The sequence below is a fragment of the Eulemur rufifrons genome, chromosome 20 (genome assembly GCF_041146395.1).
Source record: "Eulemur rufifrons isolate Redbay chromosome 20, OSU_ERuf_1, whole genome shotgun sequence".
In the NCBI taxonomy this organism is placed as follows: Eukaryota; Metazoa; Chordata; class Mammalia; order Primates; family Lemuridae; genus Eulemur; species Eulemur rufifrons.
In genome coordinates this window covers 43249349-43274575 of record NC_091002.1, presented here as the reverse complement: position 1 = coordinate 43274575, position 25227 = coordinate 43249349, and the positions used below count along the sequence as shown (strand labels likewise).

General features: G+C 48.1%; 1 protein-coding gene across 2 annotated transcripts in view; it reads left to right on the top strand.

The window, feature by feature from the left end:
* The first annotated feature begins 1651 nt into the window (after positions 1-1651).
* Positions 1652-25227, top strand: part of ATP9A (ATPase phospholipid transporting 9A (putative)) — a 114217-nt gene continuing 90641 nt past the window's right edge. The window contains exon 1 of one of the 2 annotated variants that reach the window (XM_069496244.1): positions 1652-1765. In XM_069496244.1, coding sequence (XP_069352345.1) covers positions 1698-1765 — 68 coding nt within the window. In that variant the 5' untranslated portion in view covers positions 1652-1697. Of the gene's footprint in view, positions 1766-3195; positions 3229-25227 lie in introns of those variants that run through there. The other variant, XM_069496245.1, reaches the window with a different exon arrangement.

Below are 25227 nucleotides of genomic sequence, written 5' to 3'. Positions count from 1 at the left end.
ATGTTTATTAAATAGCAACTGTGTGGGGGACCCTAGGTTAAAGTTGTATGTTGCCTATCTCCTTGGTCTTCTCCAGTACCCCATGTGGCAGCAGAGCAGAGAAGAGGGTGTGTGGGGTATGAGAGGGGATGGGAGATGGTGAGACCTACTCTGATGCCATAATTGGTCTGTGAGAGTGTTTACACTTCCTCTTCCTCCATTCAACAGCATTTATTGAGTGCTGACTGTGTGCCACACTACATATCAACGTAGGAGAGAGCAGGAAGCAAGGCACACCAGGTCTGTTGGCTGTAGAATGTTATTTTCTCTCCACAGGTGCAATGTAGCCATCTCTAACTACAGGCTTCTTTTCTTGAGGAACTTCTTTGGGACATGAGATAAGTCATACTTCTTGGTTTGGGATCCTCCTAGCTCTGCCTTCTTTTGTCCAGAGCCCAGACACTGGGATATTTGGTGGTTTCCCCCTATATCATAGCAAACATATTAAAAGGCACCCACACCCAACCTGAACTATCATTAGGTGTAACTAGTTGAAAGTCTGCTTTAGTTGCAGATGATGGATTTATAAGATTCCATTTTGAGGCTCTTTAATCACATAATGATTTTTAACCTCCCTCCCTTACTTTGTTCTTTCCCACTATTCACTTTATTTTCTGCTCTCAACACTTTATCAGGCCTTTGGAAAGCTCCTGGCTCCTAGACACTGTGGGGAGAGTGTGCCAGTGGGGGTGGATGTGGGTTGGGATGAAGGACTCAGGTGTGCATGAGATTGTGAACCACAGTGGCAGGTGGAATGTGACTGATGGCCGAGGCCCGAGAGTGGGGTACATGTGCAAGCCCCCAAGGTGGCTGGGGGGAGCAGGTGTGAGAATGAAGTTTATCATAAGTGTGTTTGGATAGTATGTGTGTGAGATTGCGAATTCCAGGAATCCAGGTGTGAGGATGGTGAAGGACGGTGGGTGAGGGAGTCTGGCAAGCTGAGTGAGCCAAGGTGTATGCCCCCGTGTGACTGCCATTCCTGGGGGCACACGCGTGTGAGGCCTCAGATGCAGGGTGTGTGGATGAGGGTGACCAACAGGGAGGTGAGTGACGGTGAATGCGGGATGTTGGGGGGCAGTGAGCAATGGCAGGTGTGTGCGTGCAGGGCTTGGGTGTGGATGTGAATATTGCTGAAAGTGAGCATGTGAGAGAATGAATGTGACTGACGGGTGAGCGTGGCCGGTGTGGGTGGGGGGTGAGTGTGTATGTGTGCAGGGCTGTTATGTGATTGTGACTGTGGGATTCGGGGGGTGCGGCGGCAGGGCGCGCGCGCGCACGGCGGGCGTGGGCGGGGGGCGCGTGGCCGGGTGGGCGCGCGTGGGGGGCGCGCGGCGCGGGCCGGGGGCGGGGACACTGCGGCGGCGGCGCGGACACGGCCCGGCCGCCCCCCGTGGTAGGCGCCGCGCGGAGCGAGCGGGCGCAGCGCGGAGCTCGGGCCCATGGTGCGCCCGTGTCCGTCGGTCGGGCCGCGCGGGCGGCTCCGCGCGTGGCCCGGCGCTCGCGAGCTCGCCCCCTCGCTGCGGGCCCGGCCCGCCCGCTGCCGCCGCCTCCTCCCCCGGGGCGGCGCGGCGCCGGCGGGCGGCGGCGCGGAGGCCGGACCGGGCGGCGGCCCAGGCGGCGCTGGGGGCGCGGCGGCCAAGGCGGGCGGCGCCGCCGACATGACGGACAACATCCCGCTGCAGCCGGTGCGCCAGAAGAAGCGGATGGACAGCAGGCCCCGTGCCGGGTGAGTGGGCCCGGGCCCGGCCGCCGTCCTTTGTCCGCGCGCCCGGAGCCCCGCGCCGGGCCGGGCCTGACAGCTTGGCCGCGCGCCGCGGCCGGCGCCATGAGCCCGCGGCCGGCCCGGGAGGCTGTAGGCCCCTGGGCTCCCCATCAGGGGAGGGCCCGCGCCGGGCCCCAGCCTGAGCCGTCCCCGTGGGCTCCAGCGCTCGGCTGCCTGGCCCCCCTGCCCGCCTTTAGAAACCCGAGAAGCCGGGCCTGCTCCGGCGCTGTTTACGCGCCCGCGGATTGGGATCTGCCGTGCTTTTTAGGCGTTTCAGTGTTTCGTGCTTACTCTGTGTCGTAACTACGATTTGGCTGGTATCAAACCGTGCTCCGGGAGCGGAACATTCCCCGGGAGCCTGGATAAGCTTAGCTTCGGGGCGGGGGGGGGGAGGATGGCCTACGTCGCGGGGTTCCCCCTCGGCGCCTCTGGGTTCCAGCCCCGAGAGGCTGCGCCGAGAACCACCTGCGCCCGCGTTGGCCGCTGGCCCCTCCGGCTCAGGGTGGACCCGAATTAGCAGCCGCAAGAGGGTGAGAGGGGCTCCTGGTGGCCGGTTGATGACACTGGCCCCCGGTCCCCCTCCCACATACAATTTGGGGCAAGGAACCCCCTCGCAGGGGCAGGGGCTGCCACCTGCTGTGCCCTTCCCGGAGTGGCAGACCCCGAGGGCAACCTAGGCAACAGAGGCGTGGGTTTTCCCCCATTCGGAGAGCTGGGACGCACTGGTATTTTGCCATCTTCCTGCTCTGAGATGGCAGCGTGACCTGTTGAGGTTTGAGGGCTGTGGCATCGCCTTCGACAGACTTACCTGGGGGTGGGGGTGGGGTGGGGGAGTAAGCTGGCGAAAATGCATATTCCCAGGCGCCACCTGGACCTGCCAATCAGAGATCTTGGGGGCGGGACCTGGAGATGTGCATTCCCACGGGCCGCCCAGGTGAGCCTGCTGCCCTCTGCGCGCCGCGAACGCCGCCGGGCGGGGCCTGCGGCCGCCGCGACCCACCCTTCCACTGAGTGTCTTGTCGCATCTGGGCACTTCCCTGTGGCGGCCGATTATTGCAGCGTCAGTTGCTTGGAACCGGAGACGCAGGGGGTGGGGAGGGTGAACCCCTAGGGTGGCTTCACCAGGTGTCAGTGAAGTTAAAAAAAAAAAAAAAAAAAGAAGAAGAATGGTGCCGGCTGCCATTTTGTGGGGTCTTTGTCCCTGGCTTCCCTGAATCCTCTGGCTAGGGGGCCCCACGGATGTTCTACAGAGGAGCCTGGAGCTTGAGGACATTAAGGGCTGCAGGGAAGATGCTGCAAGATGGAGATTGACCTCCGGATCGTCCGACCCAGAGACAGTTCCCGCACCCTCCTGCACTGCTCTTCTGCGTTTTAGTGATGACAGTTCTATGCCTGCGACAGTGCCTGGTGCATAGAGTACACACGCAGTAAATATTTTAATGAATTAATATAATCAGTGGACTCTAACGTCCTGTGGTTAATTCCTGCCATGAACAACTATGAGACGCCTACTATGTGCAGGCGCCGTGCCAGGTGGTGGGGATGCAAATGTGAATTAAACAAGACCTGCCCAACAGGGTGGGTGTTCTGCCCGGGCTGTGCCTTGGAATCACCTGGGAACTCAAAGAACTACCATCTCCTCCCCCATTCTAGATCTTTGAATTAAGAATCCGGGGTGGGACCTGGGTATCTATCTCTCTATATATATTTTTTCCAAAGCTCCTCTGATGATTTTAATATACAGTCATAGTTGAGAACTTCTGATTCAGTGCATGAGAGAAAAATGCAGATTATTACTTAAAAGTGATCATTATTAGCATGATAGAAATATGCACTGTTAATATGGAGGCCCAGAGGGAGGGGTGCAGATAATTTTATTTTGTGTACAATAAAAAGTTTCTGGTTAGTATTGGAATGGAGGATCACACCCTCTTTAGAATTTGCCAGCTTTGGAACTAATTTATTTCCTGAACAGTGACATGGATTCAGAGTGGCATGCGTTTGCATAAATGTTCTTGTATATAATCTACATTTTAGGAGTCAAGGTGGGGATCCCAAAGTTTGAAAGTACAGAGAGATAGATGGAGGGGCTTCCTGAAATATAACTGGGGGGGGGGGGGGCGGGGAGGCAGTGGTGAGAGGAGTGAGTTAAAGGAAGAAGAAACTGATATTAATACATGATGCATCAGCACTTGAGATCAATGGACCTGTTTTAATTCTTGCAACAACTGTGTGAGTTTTGGGGGTTAATTCCCCCATTTTATAGATGAGGAAACTAAGATTGATTAATGTTAGTTTATTCGTAGTGGCCAAGTGTGGTGGTATGCACTTGTAGTCTCAGCTACTCTGGAGGCTGAGGTGGGAGGATGGCTTGAGCCCAGGAGTTTGAGGCTGCAGTGAGCTATGATTGCATCTGTGAATTGCCACTGCACTCCAGCCTGGGCAATATAGTGAGACCCTGTCTCTAATAAAAAATAACATGTTCATGGTCACAGAGATAGAGGGGGTGGATTTGAAACTGATCCACACATTTCTTTTTTTTTTTTTTATTTTATTTTTATTATTTGTTTGTTTTTCAGCTCATTATGGGGGTACAAAAGATCAGGCTATATACATTGCCCATGCCTCCCCATTCCCCCGAGTCTGAGCTTCAATTGTGTCCATTCCCTAGACAGTGCACATCACACTCATCATGTAGGTGTGCACCCCTCCCCTCCCCCCACCCCATCCCCCCCAGTCAGAACTTCAAGCGTGTCCATTCCCCAGGCAGTGCGCATCGCACTCTGATCCACACATTTCATCTCATGATTCTAGGCAATAAAGCTGTAGAATGGTGGGGATTTGTGATTAAAACAAAACAAACCCAAAAAACCAAAAAACAAGCCACATGTCCTGGGGGACAGAGTGTAATTCTGGGGTCACTCAACAGGTGCTGCCAAGACATGCAGCTTCCTTGCTGGAGGAATCCTCTGACCCCACAGCTCTTTTCTTTCTTGAGAAAGTTACCACATCCTGATGTTGAGAAAACCGTTAAAATGGTTTAGTTAGGAAACCAGGCATTTGCCCCATGTTGCCGAGAACGATTTTATGATGTCATGTCCTTTGCTTCTGGCGGAATGGAGTTCCCCTCTCGGTGACACAGCAGAGATTGTTAGGAGCCTAGGCTTAGGAGTCAGGGGGCTGTGTTCGAGCCCAGGCTCTGTCACTTATTAGCTGTGTGATCTTGGGAAAACTACTTTACCTCTCTGGGCCTCAGTTTTTTCATCTGTAAAGTGGGAATAACAGTAATTATATATACCTCATAGGGTTGTTTGATCTGTATAAACTTTAGAACAGTAAGTGCTCCACATGCCTTAGGTGTTTCCTGGCACTAATAGTGATAATTAGGTGTTTGCATGAGGTTTGCTATTGGGGTCTCCAGAATGTTCCTTTGAGAGGAGAAGGCCTTCGATGATGGGAAATTTAGAAATGTTATGGACTTCATTGTTCTTTCGTGGTCAAATTCAGGAAAATAGATATATAAAATATTCAATCCAGTTGTAGAGGCCCTGGTTGATATTGCAGAAAGAACAAGGGGCTTAGGCTCCAGCCAGCCTGAGATTTTGCCTTGTCATAATAATAAATTCTAAGTTTTATGGCCAAATTGGACAAGGATACTTTGATGCTTGATATATTTAAACTTGGGATATTAGGAAGTTTTGCATATGAACTGGATTGAAAAAGAAGAGCTGATATTTAGGTACATATTCTACCATAATTTTTTTAAAAGCTTTATTAAGGTATAATTTACATAACATAAAATATAGTCATTGAAAGTGCACAATTCATTGATTTTAAAAAAACAAATTTATGCAGTTGTACAACCTTGACTGTAATACAGTGTTTTCCTCCCAAAACTGGATTACAGGTGTGAGACATCTCGCCTGGCCTACAATACAATTTTTGAACATTTCTGTCACTCCCAAAAGTTCCCTCCTGCTGTTTGCAGTTAATCCCTTCTCTTGTCCCATGCCACCACTGATCTGTTCTGTTTCTGTAGGTTTGCCCTTTCTGGAAATTTCACGTGAAGGAAGCCACACAGTATGTTGTCTTTTGTGGCTGGCTTCTTTCACTTAGCATAATGCTTTTGAGGTTCGTTTTTATTGCTTCATAGAGTTACATTGTATGGATATATGATATTTTGTTTATCCATTTACCACGATGGACATTTGGGTGATTTCCAGTTTTTGGCTACTATAAGTAACACTGCTAAGAACATTCAAGCCCTTGTGTGGATGTGTGTTTTCAGTTTCCTTGTCTACTGTGAGATATCGAGAGCCAGTTTGCCAGTTTTTTCTGTGTGTTCCTTGAGAGCCCCATGGGTCTCCTGCCCCATCTTCCTCTGTCTGATTGTTAAATGTTGCCATTGCTCAAAATTTGGTCCTGGACCTCTTCCCCTTCCCCGCTGCCCTGCTGGATGAGCTCATCCACACCCATGGCCTGAAGGAACTGAATCCCCCCCCCCCCCCAGCCAAAACCAAACTTGTGGTCTTGCTCCTACCACGAGCCTGTTCTTCCTTCCTGGGTGTTCCCAAGCTCAGAGAATGGGTCACTAATCCCCTAAATCGCTCAGGAACCTGTTCACATCTCCATTAGCACTGCCACCAGCCTTGTCATCATGGTCCTCGTTATCATTGTCACCATTACCACTTGTCCCCTGCATCTGTGCTCTTCACTGTCTTGTGAGGTCTCTTTGCAGCCAGGGAAGATGTGGCCAAATGGTGTGGTCATGACAGTGTTCTGCTTCAGACCCTCAGTGGCTGTGAGGCCCTGAGTGCCTTAGCCCTGCACTGTCCCATGTGGCAGCTGCTAGCCTCACATGGCTGTTTAAATTCTGATTTAAAACAGTGTAAATCATATTATAACTTCAGTTCCTCAGGGACACTCACCACCATTTCAGTGCCCGTCACTCCCATGTGGCCAGTGGTGCTGTGTTGGCTGGTGCAGATACAGAGCGTTTGCGCCTCACAGAGACTTCTGTCGGGCAGTGTTGCTGCGGCCCCTGCCTGCTCCGTCCTCATCTCAACACACTGCGGCCCCTTCCTGGTCCAGCTCAGTGTCTCCTCCTCTCAGGCTCCCTTGTGATACAGGCCCTTTGCACATGCTGTTCACATGTTTTTGCCTGGAATGTCCTTCTCTGCCTCTTCACGTTGGCCTCCACGCAGCCTTTTGGGGGTCTTGAATCCTCAGGGGAGCTTTCCCCTGATGTTCCTGAGTAGAGATCAGATCTTACTCCGGGAGCCTCTCAGAGCACCTGCTCCTCTTCTTTCTCATCTAGTTGCAGTTTGACATGTGCTGGTGTGATCATTCAGCTGGGGACACTATAGGGCCCTGGTCATTGACATCTTTATCACCATTTCACAGAGCCTGGCATAGAGTAGGTACCCAATAAATACTGTCGAGAGAAGAGGACTGAAGCCAACCTATGTATTTATAAAAGAAGTAGAGTCAAACCTGTGCTCCTAGGGATGGAGTGAGGATAATCTCTTCTCGATGGTCCAGGCAGAAGTCTGTTGGACCTTCTCAAACTTCTGCCTTCTCATCTTCTGATCATGCCTCTTGCTGGCTCAGAGATCCTCGCTGGTTCATGGAATCAAGTCTGCATGTCCTGACGGAATGCTTTGTGAGTGTGTGTGTGTGTGTGTGTGTGTCTGTCTGTCTGTGTATGTATTTGGGGCATAGGAGCCAGGACAAGGGGATGGCAGGCAAAGAGAAGACATCCCTGGATCCCCTTGGTCTGCCTTTTCCTTTGTCCCTGCACTGGGGCGGGGGGAGGGGGGCGGAGATTAGTTAGGTCGTGTTTGGCTTTTGAGATGACTTAACATTAGACCCACATTCTAGTGAAGACTTTTTTTTGGTGGAATTATGTTTTGTATTCTTTTATGATAAGGTCAGTCAGAGAAGGTTGGTTACAAGAGGAGACACTTAGGAAAATAAAACAAAGTTTATCATACTCAAGAAGTCCTAGAGACAGGAGGCATGCTGTGTCACACACGCTGGGCCACAGTGGAAAGACGCCAGGGCGGTCGGGAGGCAGAGACAGGAGTGAGGGGAAGGTTTAGCCCAGAGCCTTTGTTGGGCTTTCCATGGGAAAGGGGAGTATGAACAGGGTGGGATTGGCTAGTTTGGTTATGGGCGAGTCCCGGGCTATGGGGATGCCATCTAGTTGACTGGTACCTGGGATGATTAAGGTGGAGGAATGTTGTCTAGAGGAGGTGTGTGGCTCTGGACTGGTTAGTTTGCATATCAAAGACATGCTCTAGCCTGGGCCCCTTGTTATCTTTAAGAATTGGGCAGCCTTGGAGGGGCAGTCTCTCCCCAGCCAGAAAGATTTTTTAAGATGTCAGAACATAATGATACACAGAAAAAAAATTTTTAAATTTACTATACAATTTATGTGAAGAATCTTATAAAGGTATACTAATAAAGATATAAGAAGCCAAGCATTTAATGGAAAGGAATCAAATAATATGAAATTTGGATTCTTTTGGAGGCTACAGCACATACGGTATGGTGGGCGGAATAATGGCCCGCAAAGATGTCCACATTCTAATCACTATGACGTTGTTATATTACATGGCAAGGGGGCCTCACAGATGTGATGACGTTCATGATCTTGAGATGGAAAGGTCATCCGGGACTATCCTCTTGGGCCCAGTGTAATCACAGAGGTCCTTAAACGTGAGAGGCAGAGGCAGGAGAGTGAGCATCAGTTATGGAAAGTTTGGAAGATGCTACGCTGTGCCTGGAAGATGTAAGAAGGCGCCACGAGCTGGGGGAGGCAGGGCCTCTAGCCGCTGGGAGAGCAAGGAGCTGGATTTCCCTGTGGAACCTGCGGAGGACACAGCCCTGCCCACACCTTGATTTTTAACCCATGAGACTCATTTTGGACTTCTGACCTCTGGAGCTGTAAGATAATAAATTTGCATTGTTTTAAGCCACTAAAGTTGTGGCAATTTGTTACAGCGAGAAGCTAATACAGATAGGGTCTAATACTATAGACCTGGGAGCAGATTCCTACCTGGGCCTCCATCCCAGGGAGGTGACTGGGCCCGGGTGGCTGCGTCAGAGGCGTTTCAAAGCTCATGTCCGCCTCTTGCCTGAGAGCACAGAACTTACGTTGACGTGTTTGTGTGACTCATTACCTGACTGTGGAGGAGAAAAATGAATATTTATTTAGGATCTGCAGTGTTTTGGCTTTGAACTAGTATTTCCTTATTCGCACTGCACAGTGGCCCTTTGATGTTGGTATTTTTTTAAACCTTATTTCACTGATAAGGAAACTAAAGCACCCTTTCTCTTTGACACGGTGGAGGTAGCGACTCTCACTATTTTCAGGAGTTATGTCCTAGAAAGTCACCGTGAGCACAGAATTACCTAATACTGAACCGTTGCTCCCAGGGGGAATACAGGGGTAGGTTCCTATAAGCCTCTGGCCACAACATGTTTGTCAACTGATCTGTACAGAACCTTGTTCTAGGTGTGTTTCTGTTTAAAGACCCCATATTTCGTGTGTGCTGTTGATTGATTCACCTCTGCCTCACGGCCAGTAGCACTGTAACTCGTGCCTGAACAAGCTTATCAAACACATGCGTTTTCCCCGGAAGGCACATCCCAGCCTTCCTGTGCTTGGGAACACTCGCCAGCACGTCAGCACTGTGCTTGGGGTGGGGGGGCACCTTCAATAGAGAAATCACCAAGAAAAAGCACAAAAATGCAACACATGTGGCACTAACAGACCATGGAGAGGACTCTTGTTTATGGGGTGTGAGCTGCAAGAGAAGGCAGAGCGAGCCTGATGCAACCTCAGCGGGGGAACGTGTGGGTGGGGAAGCTCAGATTTTTGGCCGCACTGCCTATGTCTGACTTCAAAAGTTCTGCGAGTATTGATTTGGGGTCACAAGTTTTAGGGAGCAGGTGCATTTGCAAACACAGAGACTGCAAATAATGAGGATCGACCGTGTACCAGGTGCGCGCGCGTGTGTGTGTGTGTGTGTGTGTGTGTGTGTGTGTCGTCCTTCCTTTGAGAGAATGGAGGTAGTTTGAGGCCTGTAGCGTACAGGGCTGTGTGATGCTCTAAAATCCTTGCCTGGATGTGATGGAGGTTGCAGTAGGTGTACAGCATAAAGGCGTAGGGGGTGATCCAGAGACTCCCCGACCTTCCCTCCCCAAGGTGGAATGGAGAGTTGCACAAACAGCTCTTTGCTCCCTTTGGATGAGAACAGTCGAATGAGCCTTGGCAGCGGTCCATCGGGAAGTGATCTCTGCGTCCTCTGCCAGCTGCCCAGCTGCACTTGTGCCATCCACTTCCAGTTACCAAGTCCCTGCCCTGTCCTTCAATGACCAAAGCCAGACCAGGTGTTCCCTGTCTGTGTGGAGACCAGGGGGTGTGTCATTCCAAACCCAGAGAGGGACTCCGAGGGATAGTGTGTGGACACAGGAGCCCCGCCTGCAAAGCTTCCCTGGAAAGAGCTCTTCTCAGCTACTCTGCAGCGGAGGTCCCTGTGGACCAGTCTCCAAGGAGATGGGGTGACCTTTTGACCTCGACCTCAGCCATGTGTGCCATGAGTGGGAAGGAGGAGGCAAGGCGTTGAACCATCCCTCTTTGGACTTTTGGCTCTTCTCAGAACAGAAAGTTCTTTTGGTATCTTTGCTCAGATGCAGGTGATGAAAGTCAGTGATAAGGGCTGGCCACATTTTTTGGCTGCCTCTTGAAGTGGACTTGAAGTGCCCTTAGCTTCGCTCATGAGAGTGGTGGAGTTTGGTTTAATTTCGAAAGAAAGAGAACGGTTGTAACATTTTTATTGATGACTTTTACCTACACAGTTAGAATGGTGCTGATTTTATTAATAATGTCTCTTTTCTTTAATTTGTGTGGGTTTGAAAGATTGATACATGTCTTCAGAGACTGGGCGGTGGGAAACATTGCCGAGATCACTTTGGGTGACTCTCAGCCAAACATGTAAGTGTTAGCAATCATTTTTATGGTTCTTCCTTTTTGTGCCAAATGATACTTGTTTTCTCCTTATAGGAATGGCAGGAACTTTTCTTTTAGAATTCATTTAAGTGAAAAACAAGGAATCGATTTAAAGAAAAATATGAAGTCAGTACAGTTCATTAGGTTTGTAGATGCCCCATGTCATGTTTGACATTCTGGGAAGCAGTAGCCTATGCTAAAATGGCACGGTCAGGCTAAAAACAACATTATAGCTACAAGAGCAAAGACAATCTGATTGTGCTAAGAGTTTAAAAAAATTTTTTTCTATTTTGCCAAATTATCTACGAAAATCATGATTTATTTTTTTTTTTTTTTTTGGAGACAGAGTCTCACTCTGTTGCCCAGGCTAGAGTGAGTGCCGTGGCGTCAGCCTAGCTCACAGCAACCTCAAACTCCTGAGCTCAAGCGATCCTCCTGTCTCAGCCTCCCGAGTAGCTGGGACTACAGGCATGCACCACCATGCCCGGCTAATTTTTTCTATATATATTTTTAGCTGTCCATATAATTTCTTTCTATTTTTAGTAGAGATGGGGTCTCGCTCTTGCTCAGGCTGGTCTCGAACTCCTGAGCTCAAACGATCCGCCCACCTCGGCCTCCCAGAGTGCTAGGATTACAGGCGTGAGCCACCACGCCTGGCCGAAAATCATGATTTTTAAACATTGATTAGTTTACCAGGCTGATTGGGGAGTGCTAATGCTGCTTTTATTTTTGTCTACACAGAGTTTGAGGGGGCTTGGTGGGGACAGTTGGAAGGGGAGTCTTGCGGGGAGGAAAAGAAGGCTCTGGTGAGAGCTGGAAAGGTGGGCAGGCCGGATGCTCATCCTTCATCCCAATGAAGTCTCTGTGGCATTTGCCGAATGCCAGGAAAGAGCCTGTTGGCTGCTGTCCCCAAGGAAGAAGCAGCGTGTAGGTCAGCAGTGCCCTGCTCATAACACAGGCCTGGCGGGATCTCGCACCTCCGCTGGGTGGTTTGTGGGGATGAGAGGTGAAGTTGGGCTTGGTCAGTTTAGATTTCAGGGCCTCTCAGGCTCGACGCTGTCAGCATTGTGCGTCCAGTAATTCTCTGCTGTGGGGCCGTCCTGGCCACTGTAGAGTGTTTAGCAGCCTCCCTGGACTCTACCCACTAGATGCTGGTAGCACCCTCTGACCCCCCTGTGACAACCAAAAAATGTCTCCAGACATTGCCAAGGGTCCCTTGGGGGGTCAGATCACCCTGGTTGAGAGCCACTGGATGAAGGAAATTAATGTTCACTGTGAGTGGCTGCGTTCTTTGTTGTCCTTTTAAGGTGTCTCATCCTGTCTTCAAAAAGAAATAAAACTCAAAAAAACCTAGTGGGTGAGAAATTCACATCTGCACTATTGTTCTTGATCATGAGGTCAGCTTTCTTTTTTTTTTCCTTTTCTTTCTTTTTTTTTTTTTCTGAGACAGAGTATCGCTCTATTGCCTGGGCTAGAGTGCCATGGCATCAGCCTAGCTCATAGCAACCTCAAACTCCTGGGCTCAAGCGATCCTCCTGCCTCAGCCTCCCGAGTAGCTGGGACTACAGGCATGCGCCACCACACCCGGCTAATTTTTTCTGTATATATTTTTAGTTGTCCAGCTAATTTCTTTCTATTTTTAGTAGAGACGGGGTCTCGCTCTTGCTCAGGCTGGTCCTGAACTCCTGACCTTGAGCTATCCTCCTGCCTCGGCCTCCCAGAGTGCTAGGATTACAGGCGTGAGCCACTGCGCCTGGCCTATTTGATTTTTTTAGAGACGAGATCTCACTGTGTCACCCAGGCTGGAGTGCAGTGGTGTGATCATCGCTCACTGCAGCCTGGAACTCCTGGCCTCAAGTGATCCTCCCGGCTTGGCTTCCCAAAGTGCTGGGACTACAGGTGTGAGCCACCGAGCCTAGCCTCATTTTAATTGTTTAAAAACTCATTTTGATTTGAACTTTAGTAGCAAATGGTGTATGGCGATCTGTCTTGATGCCCTCTCAAGTAGAAGACTATTTTAGCTTTTCTGCAGTGTCCAGTTACAGCAGGTGATTTTTGTTGAGGGGAAGGGGATACGGCTATTCAGACCACAGCATCATTGTATGACTGTGTCATGATCTGTTTATCTGTGCTCCTCTTTGGTGAACATTTGGGCTATTTCCAGGTTTGGCTGTCCTGAATAGTGCTGCTGTGAACATATTTGAACACATCTTTTAGTATGTATTATGTGGCTTAGCTGGGCCCTAGAGTCTACTTGCATTTAGCGTTAGTAGAATAGTTTTCCAAAGCCATTGTACTAATTTACACTTTCAGGAGCAAGTCCAGTTGCTCCGCATCCTCACCAACGCTTGGTATTGCCTGTCTTCTTTCCTTTCAGCCATTCTGATGAGAGCATAGTGGCATTTTAAGAAATTTATTTTTAATTTGTGACTTGAGAGTGACTTCCTTTTCTTGAACTGAGATTTAGTTTTAGACGTATAGGTTAGCCAAGTCATGGCCACACCGACCCTAAACTGGCAAAATTGTCACATCAGAGCAGCCTTTCTGCCTCTGGGTCTCCAACTCTCTTCTGGAGTAGTATGTGTTATAAGGGAAACAGTAAAAAAAAGTATAAACTTTATTTTCCTGTAATTGAAAAATTGAGTGTATGTGTATGTAAGAAAAAATTGGAGCACAGAGAAAACTGATAAAGGAAATACTGGTGTTACTTTTCCTTCCAAGACAACCACAGTTAACACAAACATTTTAGCAGATGATGTTTTCTTCCTGTCTTGTTTCTGTGTGCATGTTGTTTTATGAATAGGAACCACGTAGCACATGGGTTTTTACTTGTTCCACGTAGCATTTTAGTTTTCTGCATAATGGTGTACTTTGCAAATGACATTTTAAATGGCAATGTAATATTTCTTTGAGTAGACATCTGTAATTTACTCAACTGATACCTTATGTTTTTACAGGTTGATTCATATTTTATTTTGACCTTGTAAGTAATGTTTTCATTCTGAATGCCAGCCCCCCAAAGCAGAGTCAGTCCAAAAGCTAACAAAAGGCAAGTTGAATGAGACACCCCCCACCCTCAAGGCCTGGGAAGTCACCCATCTGGGGTTGGATAAGCCCGATTAGCAAAGTGACACTCAAAAAAACAATTTTGTGCACGGCACCACAGAAAACCAGTGCTTAAGAATCTTGACCCTGTTTTTGGACACTTGAGAGGATTGCTAGCTATTTTTAAGAAAATCTAGATCTTGAAGCTTTATATAGTCACAAAAAAGTTAACCAAAATTTATAGCATGAAGACTTAAAATAACTACTGTTGATTCATCCATTCATTCACTCCATAAATATTTACTGCGCGCTTATTCTGTTCCTGGCAGTGTGAGCGCTGGGGATACCGCAGTGAAGACACAGAAATCCCCGACAGTGCGGAGCTTGCATTTTCATGACACATAATGGGTGTTCTCCTAAGAATTTGTTAACGCTCTCGTTTTCTTAGGTGCCAGTACTGCTGCCCTAGGTATTTTAGGTGGATTGTCTTGTGGCCTCTATACATAGTCCAATACTAAGTGCTATCATTATTCTGTTTTCCAGGAAGCTGGGCTCAGAGGGGTTAAATACCCAGCCTGGGTCCCACAGCTCTGCAGCTGCTGTGCTTGTCTCCCAGCTCTCAGCTCACTTGTGTCTTCTGAGAGGCCCTCACAGACTGTCCCCTGTAAAGGTGCCACCTCTCACTGAGTGCATGTGCTTGTGTTCTGTTCCTACCTGCTTACCTGCAAAATGTAGGCTCCAAGGGAGCAGTGCCCTTATTTGTCTTGTTGTATGCACCATAGTGCTTAACACAAAGGCTGGCACATAGTAGGTGCTCAGCAAATTTCTGCTGATGGAGTCAATGAGTGAGTGAATGAAGAATGGGAGTCACGGTTCCAGTGAAGTGTGCCTGACCCCAGCACCTTTAGCTTTATTTGGAAACATTAATAATCCCAAGGAGTCTGCATTCCTAGTTCATCAAGGGTGTGTGTGTTGGGCAGGGCACCCAGTGGGCTTTCAGTGAAGGTGCACGTTGAGTATTGGAGCCAAAAGAAGGAAAAAAAGGGAACCCCTTTCTGCATAGAGAAAAGGGGAATCCAGACCTTTTCTTTTCTTCCTCCTTCCCTCCTCCTTTTCCTTCCTTATCCACATGGCCCATTGCTTCAAGGAAGGAGCCACTGATGCAGCTACCTGCCTCTTGTCAGAGGCCTGGGCTACAGCTCTCAAATTGATCTTATATTTGCTTCTTGGCTGAAGATGCCCCCATTATAGTCCTTGCAGTTTTCCCGGAGCAGCCGCATCACCGAGATTTCTAGCATTTCCCAGAAATTGCATTAACTGAGGCTGCGCCTTCATCAGATAGTGACTAACGTCCTCCTGAGCAGCGGTGAGCTGTATGTGCCAAGTGATGGAAGGAGGGGCTGTGGGACTGGGGCCTTGCTGGGGAGATACTCCCGCATGGCGAAGCCAGAGAGGGTCCGCACGGCCCGAGGGCAGGACCTGACACACTCAACCTCAGCACCCTGCCTGAGAGCCCTCCCCGGCTCTGGGGCTCCGCACAGGACTTCCAAACACTAGGGATTTATTTTTCCCATTATAAAAGTAATTCCTGTTCTAGAAAAGTTAAAGATGCAGTAGCTAGAATTATTGAAAGCCCTGCGTCCCACTGTTAACATTTAGGTGCTGCCATCTGATCTGTATCTTTAATGGAGGACTGTTAAGTGACATTTCAGTGCATTCATGCTATTGTCAATTACAACTTAGTCGGTAGAGGCTATCTCAACGCACAAATTTGCCACTGCATTTCAGAGAATTTTCATCAGCCGGATTCCCAAGTCACTGGGTTAAATGGAATGTGTGGGTGTTCAGGGGCTCTAATGCATGTTATTAGTAGGTGGCTTTCTAGAAGGGTTCTGCCATTTTACACCCTGAGAAAGCCTGGATTTTTTTTTTTCCATGTCGCAGGGTTAGGATTTGGGTGACGGCTTTCTCCGCCTGCCATTTTACATAATAAATGCTTTGTAGGTGTACTGAGTGGGCTTAACTCCTCACGGTGGCACGTTGGGTAGTTATTTAAATGTATTTGTCAGTAAGCATTCAATAAATATTTTTTGAATGAATAACAGAAAACCTATATATGGTTCCTCGCAACAGAGCTTTATAGATGACAGGACCAACTACAATAATGTCTTACATCCCTCCAAAGGGTAGGGGTCTGCGGTATAGTTATTGGAGCCCAGCTTAGCATTCCCTTGCCGCAGGAACATTAGGAAAGGTGGGAATGTTCGGCCTACCGAGTGCTCTTGCACACCTGAGCTGTCATCATAGTCAGCCCTCGGCATCTCCACTCCGTTTTCTAAAGCTAACTCGCAACCTCAGGCATTTTACAAGCACCTTTGGAAACATGGCCTTCCTGGGGCTGTCTCAGTGCCAAAGCCACGCCCAAGGTGGAGCAATGCTGTCGCAGAGGCTGCTGCCCAGGTCTCCGTGGGAGCAGGGTGAGGAAAACAGGTTCCTAGGGGAGGTGGCGGCTCCCCAAGGCAAGGGCTGGCTGCTGAGAGTCTTGGGGGGTTAAGAGCATGGATTCAAGCCAGACTGTCTTGGTTCAAGTTTATGCTCTGCCACTTACTGGCTGTATGATCTTGGGCATGTGAGTTTCCCTCTCTGAAAAATGGGCATGATGATAGTGCTCAATGGTTTTGAGGACTTAGATAAGTTAATGTGTGTAGAGTTCTTAGACGCTAAAGCGTGTGGCTCATGGAAAGTACAATAGCAGTGTTAGCCACCATAGCAGGGTTGGAGGGAGGAGGGAGGTGGACTGGGCAATGCCACGGGGAACCCTTGATGTGTTCCTGCTGTGTTCCTGTAATCTGAGTTCCTCTCTAGGTTGCCATCTAGACAGTTCAGAGGTGGCTCTCAGATTCTACAACAGGAGGAGACACCAAACTCGTGGCTGAGAGGGCTGGCTCTGGGGTCCACCTACTGGACTCACGTCCTGGCTCTGCCCCTTATCAGCTACGGGACTCTCTGAGGGACAGTGTCTTCACTTGCAAGAGAGGGAGAATGAAAGCTCCCACTATAGGACTGTTGGGAGGATTAAGGCAAGTAATTCACATTGAGGGCTTCACTACGGTGCTTGGCATATATTCAGCCCTTAATAATGTTTTAGCTTATTGTTTTGGTGTCTGGGGAACTGCCTTCCACTGAGTTCTGTTCGGTTCTTTGGCATCGTGTAGCCTAGTGCTTGGAGTTGGCTGCGTGCTATGGCCTAGACCTGTTTTGGTACCGAAAACCAAACATTCTGGATAGAGTGTAAATGCATGAGGTAAGGTAGGTGTGCTGGGGCAGGTGGAAGGGCCCAAAGAGTGAGTCATCAGCCCACACTAGTGACAGAGCACCTTCTGTGTGCCCGGCCTGGGATGGGAGGTGAATGGTGTGTGATCTCTTACCCATGAGCTCAGGGCCAAGATCTGATGCTGCAGATTGAGAGCTGTGTGCTGTTTGGGTAGCAGGGTGAGGTTTTCTTGTTTTATTTTTAAATTAAAAAAAGGTTTACGCTGGGCACAATGGCTCACGCCTGTAATCCTAGCACTCTGGGAGGCCGAGGTAGGTGGATCGTTTGAGCTCAGGAGTTCGAGACCAGCCTGAGCAAGAGCGAGACCCTGTCTCTACTAAAAATAGAAAGAAATTAGCTGGACAACTAAAAATATATAGAAAAAATTAGCCGGGTATGGTGGCGCATGGCTGTAGTCCCAGCTACTTGGGAAGTGAGGCAGAAGGATTGCTTGAGCCCAGGAGTTTGAGGTTGCTGTGAGCTGGGCTGACACCATGGCACTCTAGCCCGGGCAACAGAGTGAGACTCAGACTCAAAAAAAAAAAGGTTTACTCAAAGTCACATAGTTCAGTGTTTAAATCATATATAGAAAAGTGAATCCATTGCAAAGTCAGCTTCCCTCCCACCCTCTCTAGTCACCTAGCCTGTACCCCCCCAGACAGCCACTTTTATTGGTTTCTTCTGTGCTGTTTGAGAGAATTTTTAAGCATTTACCAAAAAAACCCACATGTATTTTTATGTTTATAGAGTTATATGGAAACACACATAGATTTTCCTTTTTTATTCATCTATTGGCACACATTACACAGTACATTTTTTCCCACTTAACAGTATACCCTGGGCTCATTCCATATCAGTATATTACAACCTTCTTCATTGTTTATTATTATTATTTTAATGTCCTTATAGTATTACATTGAATGGTACTATAGTTTGTTTAACCAGTCTACCACTGATGGTCATTTAGATTATTTCTAATGGTTTGCTGTTACTAGCAATGTTACAGTGAATAACCTTGAACATAAGTCCTTGTGCTCATGTTTGTTAGACTATATGGAATATCTTGAAGGGGAATTCCTCGAGATGAATGTGCCTTTGTACTTTGGATAGTTGTTGCCAAGTACCCCTCTCTGAGGTTGTGCTGATTTAGACCCTCCCTGCCGTGAAAGTGCCTGTTTGCCCATTCTGACCAAGCACAGGTATTATTAAGCTTTTTGACCTTTGTCATTGTGCTAAGTGAAAAGTGATATCTTTGTGTGGCTTGACGTAATGTTTAAAGACTGAATCATTTGCCAACATTTAAACATTATTTGCACTTCAGAATTTGTCTTTGACTTTGTCTTGAAGAATCACATGGTCTGTTGTGCTGGGCTTCTGCAAGGAACACAGCCTGACAGGAGCTGGAGGTGTACCCCGTCCCACTGGGCCTTGTGTTTATTTTTATTCTTTTTTTTTTTTTGAGACAGTCTCCCTCTGTTCCCTGGGCTAGAGTGCTGTGGCATCAGCCTAGCTCACAGCAATCTCAAACTCCTGGGCTCAAGCAATCCTTCTGCCTCGGCCTCCTGAGTAGCTGGGAATACTGATATGTACCACCATGCCCGGCTAATTTTTTCTATTTTTTAGTTGTCTGGCTAATTTTTTCTCTTTTTAGTAGAGACAGGGTCTCACTCTTGCCCAGGCTGGTCTCAAACTCCTGAGCTCAAGCTATCCTCCTGCCTCGGCCTCCCAGAGTGCCAGGATTACAGGTATGAGCCACCACGCCCTGCTCATTTATTCTGTTATGTGGCTTGCTGGGCCCCTGTAGGTTTGAGTTTGCCAGTCCTGTTCTAGAGAGAAAACAGAGAAGTAAAGTCTAAGGGAGCCAGAGCTGCTTCCTCTTCTCTTTGTGAAGAGCACAGAGTTGGTTCTGGAGGGAAGACAGAAGATGAGGGCACAGGCGTGCAGGAGGGGTCTGTGAGTGAGTGAGTCTGGCGCAGGGCTTGGGTAGCTGGAGAACAGTGGAGTGTTGGGGGAAGGCGAGAGCGCAGGCTTCCCTGGCATGCCTGCCTTGGCTGCGGCAGGGTGAGTTAATGAGAGATCGGCTGGGATAAAAAGGTGAGAGCCTTGGACTTGAGTCTTAAAATTACGGGATCCTCGTGGGAGTGGGACGCCACATGAGTCATACTTTTCTAAGAGGAGTCATGCCTTCCTGGGCCACAGAAGACCAATAGGGACAGACTGGGGGTGGTGGTCGGGGGAGGCGAAACAGGAAAAAGTTCCGCCATCCCTACCTGTCCCCTCCCTCAGGAGCACTGACACTGACAGTGGGGCGTATGAGTGTTTGTTTCTCAGTATTTTTTCCCAGGCTTATATTAACATGTATTGCTTTTATTAAAATGTAGAATAATAAATACATAGTTCTTGACTTATGCGTTTTCTTCTCACTTAACCACGTGGATCTTGCCCTGCCAGCGTGTATGTCTCCACCTCATTCTTGTAATTGCTACAAGGTGGTAGCCCAGGGGTGCCTCTGTCATCGCCGGGACCTTGCTCTCTCTGTTGCTGCTGCGAGCATCCACTTGCATTTCCCGTTGCTCAGCCGGGACCAGTGTTTGTGTAGGGTACATCCCTCTGGGTAGACTTGGCTGTTTCGGTGGGTCTGAGCTTGACATTTAAAGAGAAATTGCCACGTTGACTTGGCTTTTCTCATGCGGTGATGGATATAGTCCCACTTCTCCAGCCGGTCGCTTTCCTGTGGCTAGAGATAGGTGCAGACTTCAGTGAACTAGCTTCCTTCTTTGCATTCTTCCTGATTTCAGATTTTATATTCTCTGAGTTAAAAAAAAAAAAAAAAATCGAGCCACTTAGATGTACTTAGAAGGAAGAGCACAAGTTTCCCTCCATAGCTTCCCTTCCACTCCTCTAACTCCACTCCCTGCCCTGAGGTATCAGTGCTTAGCAATCGCTGTCCAGTGTGGGAGCCACTAGATACATGTGGCTATTTATTTAAATCAATTAAATGAATGAAATAAAATTCACATTTCACATTTCAGGTGCTCCACGGCCACACGTGGCTGGTGCCCACTGTGTTGCACAGCGCAGATGCAGGACCTCTCCATCATCACAGACACGTTTTGGGCAGCGCTGTTCTAGAGTAGGGTTCTCGGCCTCAGGACTACTGACAACTGGGGCCAGATAATCCTTGTGGGGACCATCCTGGGCCTCGTGGGATGCTTAGCAGCATCCCTAGTGTCTACCCACTAAATGTCAGTCGTCATACCTTGTCCTGTGGACGTAACAACCAAACATATCTCCAGACATTGCCAAGTGTCCCCAGGGGTCAAACTCACACCCCAGGCCCATTGAGAACCACTGCTGTAGATGGTTTTCTCCATATTGATATATTGATTTTAATTTTTCTTTTATTCTTCCTGGATGTGTCCAGTGACAATGATGAGACTGTTCCTTCCCAGACTCTCTGGTTTCCTGAAAGTTTGGTGCGTCACACAGGAAAGTGAGCAAATATTTCCTGAGTGCCTACTGATTATAGCCGCACCTGCGGCAGAGAGGATGGTTTCTGTGGCGGCCAACGCCCTGTAACATTAGTTACCTTTTGCAGAAACATTGTTTCCTTGGCCCTGCTCCCATAACGTGTGCTTTTCCCTTGCATTTCAGCCACATTGCACGAAACTACTGCCCATCTGGTCAGCAGACTCTCTGCTGTCAAAACCTTTATTTGTTTTAGAGTCAGATAATAAAAAAATCCATTTTGGTTTCCCTTTATATATAAAATGGTCTAGGCAAGAAGCAGGGTGAACTAAGTTTTTTTATAAACTTGTATCTTACCCTAGTTGAATAGCTATTCCATTTAACTTTGCAAGACTCACTCACTCAGGTGAAAGTTGTTTCCTGGTTTCTTTTTTTAATCTAGAAAAAATAGTTGAAGAGAAATAGTATCTATCATTAACTGAATGCCTGTTATGTGCTAGACACTGTCCTATGCCCTTTATATATAGAACCTCTAATCTTCAAAGTAATTCAAGGCAGGGCAGGTCTTATTATTATCATTTTTCAGATAGGAAAAGAATCAAAGATGAGTAGCCAGTGGGGAGCAGGGCTGGGATTCGCACCCAGGTCTGTCTGGCTTAGTACCAGCGTTCCTCCCTCTGGCCCACGTGGTCCTGCTCTTCTGAAACTGCGGCTCTTGAGTGTCGTTTCTGTTTCCAGCTGTTCAGTAATTTCACTGTTAAGGGATTCTGTCCGGTAGCTCATCTCCCCAGCCCAGAATGTGGAATAGAAGTTTCTTTGTCGTGGCCAGTGACAGTTCAGTTTGGTGTTAAGAAACAACTGCAGCATCCATGCCACCAAGGGGACACCCCCCACCACACTGCTCAGGGCAACTGCTCCTCTTGAGCTCCCGGGGGCTAAAGTCCATCCTTCAGACACATAGGGTGTGGCAGCAGCCACCAGGGGAGGAGAGAGTTGAGAGAGTTGCAGGGATAAATCCAGCCATTAACAGGGCGCCTGGTCTCCACCTCTTCTGTTTGGACAGATACGGGAAAATTTGGTCACTTGTAAATTTGCCACCAGGCTCGAAGTTTCTATGGCTGGACAGCAGTTCTGAAAATGTGGGCGGGTGATGGTTGTAGGTGCTGCTGGATAATGTTTAAGAAGGAATTTATGGACAGGGACTAAATCACATTGAGACATTTAGAAGGACATTTATTTCTTTTTTTCAATTTTCCTTCAATATTTGCAACCCGTCAGGGCCCACTTTTGACACCAAGCACTTGCTAGTGTCTCTGGGGCAAGGAGGAGCGGAGTGGAGCAGGCTGCAGGCTCAGCGCCGCAGCCAGCTGCAGCATCTGGCTGGACTTGAGTGACACGGTTTGCTCTTCATTGTGTTGATCTTGTCGTTTAGCTCCTGTTTATGGCAAGTGATACTGGTTTCCATTTATGGTAGTGGTGTGAGGCTACATTTTCAAATAAATTTATGTGAATGGAGCAAATCCGTTTACAACAAATCATTTGTATATAAAACCTAGGGTAGGAGTTCTCAGCCTGGGTGCTAGTGGCATGTCGGACTGGATAATCCTCTGTTGCGGAGGCCATCCTTTGCTTCGAAAGGTGTTTAGCAGCATCCCTGGCCGCCTCTGTGCACTAGATGCCAGGAGCATCCTCTAGTTGTGACAGCCACAAATGTCTCCAGACATCGCCAGATACTCACCCACTCTGGGGGCACAAAATGGCCTCTAGTTGGGAACCAGTAATGTAAGGTATTCAAATTTAGACAAAATCCTGTAGGTAGAAGGTAGAGGTATTTGAATATCATAGAAATCCCATGTGTGTATGAAAATGGCTGAAGTTTGAGAAACCGTGTGTAGGCAAGTTTCCCTCTGTTGAGAAGTCCACTTAATAATGTTCAGGTGTGTGTCCTCTGGGCTGGACATCAGTTCAAGAGAGCGGTGGAAGGAGATGTCTTGAAAGGGATGCTCTCAGGCAGCGTCATCCAGTAGAGCCCTCAGCCACGCGGCAATGTTCTCTGCACAATCTAGTCCGTTGCCACTGGCCACATGTGGCTGTGGAGCATTCCACGTGGCCAGTGACAATGAGGTCCTGAATTACTTATTTTAATTAATTTAAACTTAAAATAGCTACACTTGGTAGAAGCTACCACGGTGGACAGCACAGCTGTAAGGAAGTCAGCGTGGAGAGGACAGGATGATAAAACGCAGGCTTTCAGCAGTTGTGTACCTTTAGAAATTAGAATCGAAGACACACAAAGCCACTAGGAATATGTGTTTAAGGATGGTCCAGCCATGTGACAGACAGGAATCTTAGGAGATTTTGGGTAATGGTAAGCAGGCACCCAACTGAAATTGGCTTGAGCAAAGTAAAATAAAACAAAAACCAATTTACTGATTCTGAGACTGAAAGTCCAGGGATGGGTAGACCTTTGCCCTCTCCCAAGGTTATCAGGAACTTCTCATTGCTCTCTTTGGAGTGCTGCTTGTGGACTTGATTTTCAGGCTGACTAGTCTTTCATTGGGAACAGGGTGTCTGCCCCAGGCTTGTTTTCTTAGCTTATGTTCTTGTCTTCACTCCAGGTTGAAGAATCCTTCTTTCCTAGTATTTCTAGTAAAATCCCATCTGGGGGTCTCATGGGCCCTTCTCACACGAGTCACCTTATCCACAAGATCACGGGCTCTCCTTGGCTAAGCCTGGATCCTGTGCTTGTCACGCCTGACGTTCACAGGTGGAGGTGGCTTTAGCTAAAGCCAGCGGGAAGAAGATGGAGGAAATTGACTTATTAAACTACGTGAAAAGAGTAAGTATAGGATAGAAGAAAACTCTGTGTGGTATCCTAGGGCCAAGGGGGTGGACCCAAGTAAGTACACATTTGGAAGGGGTTCAGATCTGGTTGGAGATGGTGGGGTCCAGGCCACTGGATGGCAAGGAAGTTTGCTGGCTTTCAGGGCCTGCACCCATGGGGAAAGCAGGAAGCAGGCCTCCAGGGTGCTGGTAGGCTGGTGAGGCACAGCTGATGGGTCCCATGTGCGTCCCCCCAGAACCCTCTACTGAGAAAGCCTGACACTGCACTCATCATGAGGGACAGAGGCACACACCGCAGACGGGTTTGCTCTGCCCCACCTGCCACAATCCATATGCAGCAGTCCAAGGTGCTCAACTTACTTTACCTGCCTTCCCTGGGGGCATTGGATTTTGTGGCCCCTAATATAAGTCCATGAAGCATACAGGCCCCAAAATTTAGGACCCCAGGACCTCTGCTTAGTTAATATTATCTTAAAAATTAATACTGATAATTAAAAATAATTTATATTTTTAAATAACTGAAAGTAGAATTAGAATTTTCCTAACACAAAGAAAGGAAAAGTGTGTGAAGTGATGGGTACCCCAGTTACCCCGACTTGACCATTACACATTGTATGCCTGTATCAAAGCATCACATATGTCCCATAAAATATACAGCTGTTATGTAGCCATGATAATTAAAAATTAAAAACATTGGAAAAGTATTACATGTTTGTAAAAACTTAAAACCCTGCAGAAGTGTATGCTGTAAAAAGTACAAGCCCAGTGACCTCATAGATCCAACCATTCCTTTTCTTCGCTCCCTAGAAATAATACTATTAATAGTATCTTTTGTATTCTTTTTCTGTGAATATGCTTCTTTAAGGCTGTATGTGTGTGCAAATACTGGGTCCCACACATGCGCAAAGAGTGATGTGGTACATGAAAGTAACTATTTGCATAATTAACAAAAAATAAACAAAGGAGAGAGGCCTAAAGGAACTTAGTCCATCGTCCCAGAGCAGGTAGTGAAAGGGGACTTTGGCACCGAGGGGCCATGAATTGGTAACTGGTGTGGAGATGAGTGGGTGTGGGGCAGGAAAGCTCCTGCGTGGGCAGGATGGTCCCTCCTGATGGCCCCTGGGGACCTTCCAGTTTATGAAATGAGAGGCTGGACAAAGAGTAGAGCTGCATAATGACTGTGCAGATGAAGCTATTAATGGCAGTGTGGGTACAGAGAGCTCTTAGCTCAGGGTCTGGGTCAGACATCAGACAGGCCTGAGCTCCGCTGCTGTTTCCGCCACCCAGGAGGAGACGCAGCAGATACAGTAGAGCTTGGGCGAGTCTCTGAGTCCTCCGGGGCTCAGCTTATCTACTAGGAGATGGGACAATGCAAGCACCTTGTAGGACTGTTGTGAGCATTAGGTGAGATAGTGCATTTCTGTTTTCTTTTCAACATTTTAGAGGTCGTGTATCAATAACACATTGAGAACCTGTACCCTTCTCCTCACCCTCCACTCCACCACCTTAGTGTGCGCTGCTGCCTTTGCCTGCCTGGATGATGGCAACAGCCTTCTAAATAATCCCTATTTCTACTTTTTTGTTTTTTTGGTTGTGAATGTGACAGTTTTATTAAGGTATAGTTCATATACCCAGGGCATAATTCAGCAATTTTGGTAAGGCCATAGAGTCACGCAGCTGTCACCACAGTGAATGTTAGAACGTTTCATTACCCCGCAAAGAAACCCTATACCCATTATC